This window comes from Porites lutea, chromosome 2, assembly GCF_958299795.1.
Source record: "Porites lutea chromosome 2, jaPorLute2.1, whole genome shotgun sequence".
Classification (NCBI taxonomy): domain Eukaryota; kingdom Metazoa; phylum Cnidaria; class Anthozoa; order Scleractinia; family Poritidae; genus Porites; species Porites lutea.
In genome coordinates, this window is record NC_133202.1 from 3,506,537 (window position 1) to 3,515,911 (window position 9,375).

Below are 9,375 nucleotides of genomic sequence, written 5' to 3' on the forward strand. Positions count from 1 at the left end.
AACCGTAAAAGTCACCACCCCATTGAGACCCTCTGAAATAGGGTCAGGATTTGGAGAACCGGCCAGCACACCCCGGGTACCCCCCGGGTGAAAATTACACTTGTAAAAGTTTTTTAATTACCCCTGGAGTTTCATGTCCCGACACATTACACAGATCTTCTATTCTCATATTCGTGACGGATGTGTCACGCCAACTCCACCCTATTGTCATTCATCTCAGGCTTGCCACCAGTGGTGTATGACGTGAGCGGTCCCTCACTATGACTGAACTTCCACTCTCCGCTATAAATGGTGAAAGGTTGTTATGGTTGCTTGAAAACGGTCTGATTACTCAGCATTGAGCACTTAGATCACTGGCAAGGGTCTTACAAGACCACGAATTTTAAAGAAATACGCTTATGGAGTTAATAAGGCGAAAAGGCATTTTCGAGCACATGTAGCCCAAGGTTTTATTGGAACCTTTTAGTTCTCTTTATAAAGAGAAAAGATCATGATAGAGAACAGAAACCGGATAGAAACCGGTTCATAAAATGGCCATAAGTTAAATATGCTCGATGACCACTCAGAAAAGAAGAAACACACAACTTAAACTTGATTTTTTTTAATCTTTTAACATTTCAAGGTTACAAGAACAGGGCACGCAACAATGCCAATGGTTACACATTTTGAGCTTGGGCTATCTGTGTTAAGAAGTCAGTAAGTTTATAATTCCAGAGGACAGATCCACACGAAATAAACTGTAACAGTTTTAAAATACTCCTGCATTTACGGCAATACATGTTTTCAATTCCTTAATTAACTAAACGCATGTATTACTATTATACTTTTTTAGGATCATTGTATTTGTCAATCATACCTATCACCCACTGTTTTTCAGAATATTTCAATAATGACCGAAAAATCTATCCCAGTTGCCAATAATGACTTTATGTTGCCGGCAGTGAGAACTGCAGGACCATCTTAAGCCGTTATCGAACAGCCTATTCTTCGAGAGCGCATACACATGCAATGCTTTGTTCCGTATATATGGAAGAAAATGAGGAAATGCACCCATGATGAAGTCTCAAAAGAACTCTGACTTATAATGCATATCAACAATACCGAAAAGTCGACAGAAAGTTTTTTCCTAATTTAAAGTGAACAAGTTCGAAATTTCAGAACTTGGTCCTGAATATTGTGAGGGTACACTTTTGCTCAGTCTACTTTATTGTATGCGTTTCTCTGCGTAATCATTACTATTTATTCAGTTTATTCTATATTGGTGTTGGGGTTTCAAATAATTCTAAAAAGGCAGGTTATACGGTTTAACTCTAAAAATTAGCGTAAATATAGATCTTTATACTACTACATGAGCAGTGGTATTTCAGCTTAATTTGAAATAGCTACATGTGAAAATTACAAACCTTTTGAGGTGAGTAGTATAAACAAATAATAGCATGATTTGTGCGTGATATTTGGCATAAATACCACTGGTAATATTTCAAAATTATCTCAAATTTCACTCGCCTAAAGGCTCGTGAAATTACCTATAACATTTTCGAAATATACTCGTGGTATTTATGCCAAATATGACCACAAATCATGCTATTACCTATACTAACCTGACCTAAAATACCTAACCTGGCCTTGACAGTAAATTTTCATTTCTCATGTAGAAGTATGAAGATCTATATTTACGCTAATTTTAAGAGATAAACACTTTGCGGTCTTACGCTTTTTAGCTCACCCCAACAACGGCATAATTTATTACAAGCGGTACTGAGTGATCAAACCAAAATTTGTAGGCCCGAGCCTACAGGTCTATGGGCTTGCTACGCCCCTCCCACCCATTGGTTTTTAGTAGTTTAGTAGTTTTTAGACTTAATCTGGACCCTTTTTAATTCCGAGGGTAATTCCTTAATTATTTGCATGGAAATGACAATAGAGGGTTCCCGAATTTATGCTAACAAAGGTACAAACACGAGGCTGAAAATGACAAGATAGAGTGTCCTCTCTTGTGTCTGATCCAAGCCTGGATCTTATTTCATTTTGTGTACTCGCTGCAGAGTGGGGTGTGCCAACGCTTAAGTAAACATGTGCTGGGCTTTCAAACCTTTCAAAAATTATTCTAACTTACTTAAAAGTTTAGATTTAAACTTTCCCAAGAGGGGAACTTCATTTTGAGCGTGTGAAAAATAGGTAGAACTGTTGAAATAAAATAAATAACTTTTGTTAGAAGGACAATTTTTTTCAAGCTCATTCACGTTTTGTTTGTTTGTGCAATCATTCAAACCATGTGTGATCATGAATGCGCGCCGGTTAAGCCTCGACATTGGTTGTAGATTATTCTTATTTCAACAACACGTTTGTTGCCGCCTTATATAGAATGTGCTTTATAAGCAAAAGAAGTATTGGGTAATACCCCCTTCTATAAAAGGTTTGTCTGAAGTTTTATATACCCCTCTCCCTCCCCCAGTATTATTTCATAATACCGGTACTGGCATTGGCATCCAGAAGAAACGCTGCGTCAAAGAGACCATTCACGAACCATTTCTAAACCATCTGATTACAAACAGGAGTCTTCTTCTGGATACTAACTTGATTGCGATTCCGAGCTTCTAATGGTTACTATTATTGGAACTAATTGCGGGGAGTGTCTCATTATCCACTTGGGTCTTGAGAGAGATGGGTCTCTAAAACTGAATAGCACATCTCATAAGTCAGAACTGCGGCTCGCGCTGCTAGTCTGCTTTCAGCCTTCACTGACCTTTAAATCAGTCAGTGCTTGAGGTAGTTCTTCAACTGTTTTACCGTAAGAGCGTTGACTCAATTCTAAGAGCTAGGGAGATTAAGCAGCCACGACGAAGACAACCATTTAGTTTAAAAAAAACAAAACAACAGCTTTGCACGTGCATCAAGCTTCTGGTGGAACATGTCTTTGACATCTCCATTAACTACAAGGGTGAAACTTCCTGTAGAAATGTTTTAAGGAGGACAGGAACGCACGGGGAAGAATGGACACCTTTGGGATTGACACTCAGGTGTCCATCATAAAGAGTTTTTCATCTAATGTGTTGTGCACTAATAAAGGGTTGATTCAGATGCCGGTAATGTACTGTTTCTAAGGCAGACCGTTTTGGAACTCGCAGACAGATGTTTGCCTTAGCTTACAAAGAACCGAAAAAAAAAACCGAAAAATACTTAGTTATCTTACACGCGTTACAACATCACAGAAACTCTTACAAAGAGTCAATGTGATGTTATAATATATCACTAATTTCTTTACCTGGTTATTAGCATATTCGGGAGATTTAACCGAGGGTCCTTTTTGATGCAAATTCTATCTTTTTGCTAAATGTGCACGTGCATAAGAAACTGGGAAACAATGCCAGTGAATAATGAGGACGCTCACTTGTAAACACAAAATCTGGGGGGAAAATTGGTTATATTCGAGGCCCTATTTAAAAGCCTTTTCTGTTTTCAATGTTCTTGAAACTTGGAGGGTATCTTTATAGACGATTGATCTCGGGATTGTCAAATTGATAAAAAAATTTAGCGAGCGGTTTTTTGAAAAATGCGAAATTTGTAGGCATGGACCAAATTACGTGCAAAAACAGTAACAAAAGCAGCTGAATGCAAGTTACTAAAATTCTTCTTACTCGCGATCGCTCGGAGCAATTCTCCTCTTTTTTTGTACGCAGTTTTCAATGGCATCAAACCACTATGAGATGAAGCCGCGTTTCGCAGGCTTATCATTTTCTTAAAAATTTAGCTAATTGTGTGGATAGCATGCTATTTCACTGTTTTTATGATGCTTAAAACTTCGTTTCAAAATATCTCAAAAACGCTCTCATAAAATTTGTTCAAACTTTGCCATAATTGAAGCAATTATGGCAGGTACAAACTCCCTTAAGCGATTTCTTAAAAAAACTCTTGGTACAGAGAAACACAAAGATAAATAAAAAACGTAATAGCGTCGTTACGTTGCTATGGCGACTCTGATTGCAATAAAACCCAGATCATAAGAAATTTTCATCTTTATATAATACAGTTGAGGTAATCTTTTCTCCATATCTTTACTCATGGCGACGTAGTTAATGCTCAAACTTGGGAGGTATCCCCCCCCAGAAAATCCAGTCGAGCCACCTTAAGGGAAGCATACAAGGGCAACAAATGATAATTTAAAGTTTGATCTTAGTTCTTAAAAGAATTTACAGAGAGTTGACGGTAAAACGTCTGGGAATTTGTTTGTTTGCGACCCTGACCTCCGAATATGTGGCTTCTGGGTTCAAAATTCCGTCCCTGATAACTTATTGAACTTGTTTGAAAGCCCTAGGAGGGATCTATGGGCGTTAGTTCTGTTCCAAAACACTTAAGTTTCCCAAGCGTGTGGTATCCCTCCTCGCTTCTATTACCATGAGAACGAGTGTCTCCAAACTTGAGTTGTATGACTGGAAGACTTGTCTTGTCAGTAAGGAGACCACTGTCCTCACGCCATTCATCATCGTTTTTATCACAGTTGCAAACATAATTCTTATAGCCTGCACATGTGTTGTTCATCCCACATGCGCATTTACCACTGCCGGGAGTAGCCCCTCCCCAATACAACATCTTAGAAAAACTGCGTGACACCCACCATCCAAACTTGTTCTCATTTTTGTTTAAGGCCGATCCTTTACACTCATACTTGATAAACTGTTCACAGTGTGACGAGACATTGGTGAGACTCGTGAGCTGAGACAGACTCGCTCCAGTGTAAGAGATGTCACGTGAGTAGCTGCCTGGACCTTCATAATCCTTCACCAATGTCCTGCTTTCACTGTCATGACTGATGACAGTCACGCCAACGCCATCCTTGTCTTTCATGTCACAAGTCACGTCATACATAGGTGGCAAGCCTCCCTCACCGTCAGGATCAATGACGTAACTTCCACTCGCCGCTAAATGGTCCAATTTTTTAAGATGGCTGCACGATTTTGCTAAAAGGAATTGAATAATTGCATCACAGATCAAGTTGTAGTAATTCTGAAAGCGGCAATCTTTTTCGTATAAAGTAGTCTAGGAAACAACTGCATATTTTTTTTCTTTTTGATAATTGAAAAAATGAATAAATAAACTTTAGTTATACGGCACAGTAATAATTTCGGTCTAATCTAAGAAAGAACATACGACAATGAAATGCTAAGAAACAAATGATAACTATACTGCAATGGTTAAAAAGTTTTATTACTAATATAAATATCTGGATATTTTGTCATGTTAACTACAAAAAAACTTAACAATTAGGACCAATAGAGTTATCGGCTCATGGGACTGAGCCATACCTATCCGGTCGCAAAAACTTCCGATGAATCCTTTATGACATCTGCAACGAAATCCTTTTTTTGTGAATCCAGCTTGACATGTGCCATTGTTCAGACATGGACTACTACTGCAGGGATTCTACGGAAAAGATAGACGAGTTACGGTCACAACGATAGTCCAGGTCCAGTAATGGTAACAATAACAATAACGACCGATGCATTGGTCTCTGATTGGTTTAAATTCCACAGTTTTTCAATATAAATACAAGTGACGTCCCAGTGCAGATCTTTTCAACTTGGACGGAAGATTTTACACGCTATGAGAACATGGAATTGCTATATAAACTACTGGATCACAACAACAAAACCCAAGGAGAATAGACAAAACTAGTACTCCTGGAAAAACATCCGCTTGAATAAACGCCCTTCATATTCTAAAAATGCCATGGATCAGCCAAATGATTTAAAGAGGGAGGCTTTTTACATAGGGGTAATTACGCTTGTAGCTGAAAAATATTTTAAATATGATATTAAGAACTATGTAGATATCGGAGGTTGTTTAAAAACCGCAGAGGCCGCGTCGATCTGCATATTCTTCTTATCATACACAGTCCCATCGAATAAATGCGGATTAATGCCAATAAAACTTGTTTTCTTCCTTTTTCTTTTATTATATCAGGCATCCAGATCTACAAAATGAATAAAAATGATGATGACGATACATGGAAATAATGCTAGCAGTGATTATCATGATGCTGATGATAGTGATAATGATGACGATAACACGAACAATGAAACTAAAAGTGACAATGATGCTAATAATGATGATGTTGGTTCTCTATTTTTGTTTCTATAAACTAGCAAATTTACGGAAATAACGAAATTCTCCGATTATCCTAAGTATTTTAGTCATAATTCCATCACTTTAGAATATAACTGGTTTTACCTCGATTGCCAGATAAGTGTGGGCAGCTTTGTACTTTAGTGCAGCAGCAAATTCATTTTCACCAGTGGCATTATTCAGTTCACATATGGTTTTACCACCTATTGATAACCCCATATTTATGGACACGCAATTGGGCTCCATATAACACTTCACTCGACAGCTCCCTTCGTTAAGCACCTCTTCCCTGCTGATTAAGTGGCCCTTCATGACTGTGTTGAGTGTTGGTTCCTTGAACATAATAATGCGGCATTCCTCCGCAGCTGGTATAAATAGACAGTATATATTATGGCCCGTTTGAAAAACATTAAAAGTGAAAAACAAAATGTGATCAAAACGGCGCCTTTGATAGCTAATGGAGGATATAGTGATTTCTTTCACAAAAGTTCCTTTAGGTTTTAAAAATGTTATCTTATATGACTTTGTTATTTATTAATGAATGTTTATTAAATATAGCGCGCTTCAGTTGTTTTAAAGGATAAAAATTGACTGTTCACAGTCCTCTATTTTTCCGTAAGATGATCGTGATCGAGAGCTTTGCGTTACGGGCTACCCATCTTGCATGAGTGTCTCCCCCTCGATACATTTGAAAATCAAGATAGACGTGACGGTAAGAAGCGGTGTATCTAAACGATCTCACGAAAAAATAGGGGACTGTGAACGGTCTAGAAATGAAACGGCTATACGCTCTAGTTGCATTAGTCCACCCTAAAACTGTTTTTACCCACATGAAGATTCATTAGATTAGTCAGTCTAAAGATTTCGTCGTCGATAAATGCAGCGCGGAGCGACATTAATATCAAGCACAATGGAACAAATTGTACTTAAGAGCATAAATTTCTTTATAAAGCGTCGACCGTTTTCCAAATAGTAGCGATTTCGAGCTCCCATTTTCCCTCCAGTTTTAAACACATCAATTTTTACAAGTTATAATTTGGTGTGATAAGTTGATCGTTTTTCTTTTCTTTTCGCCGCTACTTTGTCCAAAGTCACTAAACATTGCACTTTTTATCGACAGTAAGAGAGAAAACGCCTCTAAACCATCCACTATTATTAAAAACTGAATAATTGGATAATGCAATTCTAGAGCTCTGATTGGCTTAGTCATCATGGTATATGAACCATGCTCTCCAAACGGGCAACTGTACTCGTCTGTTCAAAATTTAAAAACAAGCTGAAAATCGGTTGTTTTACAAATAAAGTCGGGAAGAATTTTCGATATTTTGTGGGCGTTTCTAATAAAACAATTATTCCACTCTTGCTTGGGAGTATAAGATAATTTTAGCCCACTCGGTTCTACGCACCTTGTGGGCTGGAATAATTGTTAAATATCAGTGATATGCAAGATACTTATTAAGCTGTTCAAAGGATGGCTTTCCGAGCAACGGAGAGTTTTTTAAATTTGCATGGTGAAAAGAAAGCATTGAAGTGAAGATTTTTAACTCGAACGTTTATACGAGTTTTTAAAACAAATCGAGTCAAAATTCAATTTCTACTTGCATTCGATATACTGTCTGCCGTTAGTTCACCTGCTAAATTGTTAATGAAGGGTTTGTTTTCAGAAACGCTCGAAGCTCGGATATTAATTTTAAACTGGTTTGCACTGGGAATGAGATAAAAGTCTTTCTCACCTAAACTTCTTGAATATTGAATTGCAAGGGAAAAGCAAACGACGAAAACAACATATGAAGTTCCGTTTGCCAGCTTTCCGACCAAAACAGCCATTATTAATATTCTTTGGTCCGCACAAATTTAAAGTGGTCGTTTAAGCGTCTATAATTTGACGTATGTTAGAACTGTTAAGGCAAATAAACAAAGCGCGATTGGTTTAGGTGCGGCATTATTAAATACTGGGTCACATCGACCGGCGAGTTTGGAAATTAATCTTTCCTATTGAAATAATAAAAAATGATGTGTATAGTTTTGTTAGCAAACTCATTTAATCTCAAGGAAACATCTACTTTCAAATAAAGCCGTTTTAAGTATCACTAACTTCCATAAAGTCGTAGCTGATAAATGTTAAACTTATAGTACTGTAGCAGCTTCTATAACTTTAAAGCAATTTTTCACTTATAAATTTATCACCTCGTTTTATCATTTTTAATTACAATGGATTTAAATTTCTCGTGCTCACAGCCAATCTCGTGCCAAGATAACCTCTGGCCAAGGAAAACCATGTAGCCAGGAATATTGTTTTCGTCTATTGAAGGACTAATTTCAGTCCCAAGATATTTACTTGTCAACCAACAGGACTGACATAATAACTATTTTAATTTAAACGTTTGCTTTTTTAAAAAGCAGGTGGTACGGTACGGTGTATAAGTCTATGTTAACACTGCTTTGTGAGATGCGCCAAAGGTTCTAGAACATCGACATCAAACCGTTCATAATCAGTGCATTTCAGCTCATTTACTAGAACATAAAAAATCATTTTTCTTGGAATGATAGGTAATATTTGCATTGCTTAAATTTGACTCATCAGTACTGTACTGCGTTAAACATTCGAAGGAAATGAAAGATTAGGCTTTTGTTTAGTTGATTGTAGGTGAAGGAAGCAGGTGGAACCACTGAGTGTTAACAATTCAAAATTAAAGTGTGCAATGTAACCTTGAAGAGACAGTGGTCACTAACTGGTCGTTTATAACTTCTACTGTAATCTAGCCGAATTTTACGGCTGATAATAGGTATGATCCCTCATGTCATAAGAGAAATTTTAAGATTCATGTTTACGGTAATTACCGGCACGTCAACTTCATGTGTCATGTGACCTAGTTTCCCCTCATCTACTCTTTATTATATGTACAAAAAAAATCTTTTTTCTTCTTTTGTGTATAGGTTTTTCACAAGATTTTAATAAAGTTGTTGATTATTTTTTAAAAAAATCATTAATTTCATGTCAGGTTCATCCAAAAAAAATATTTAGGACACTTTTTTGCTGCTCATCTCCTAGTTTAAGAAATTGCCAACTTGAATTTCGCGTTTGCCATTTGTATGTTATTTAACTTGATGCTAAATCTGACTCTTTATTGACTATTTTCGAATCCCCCATAATATACTATAGATCTATTTGACCCCGCAAGTTTTGAATAAGTAATTGTTTTCAAATACAGTGAAACCTCTATTACGCGGACCCCAGTTCAGCGGACACCT

The 9,375-nt window shown here is 37.1% G+C and overlaps 1 protein-coding gene across 1 annotated transcript; it reads right to left on the minus strand.

Moving 5' to 3' along the window:
• Nucleotides 1-4,149: 4,149 nt before the first annotated feature.
• On the minus strand, nt 4,150-6,465 carry LOC140926500 (neurexin-4-like). Its single transcript, XM_073376230.1, has 3 exons — nt 6,229-6,465; nt 5,304-5,421; nt 4,150-4,958 (listed from the first exon to the last, which is right to left on the minus strand). The coding sequence occupies exons 1-3, from the start codon at nt 6,463-6,465 to the stop codon at nt 4,312-4,314; spliced, it is 1,002 nt and encodes a 333-aa protein (XP_073232331.1). The 3' UTR covers nt 4,150-4,311.
• Between the last annotated feature and the right edge of the window lie 2,910 nt (nt 6,466-9,375).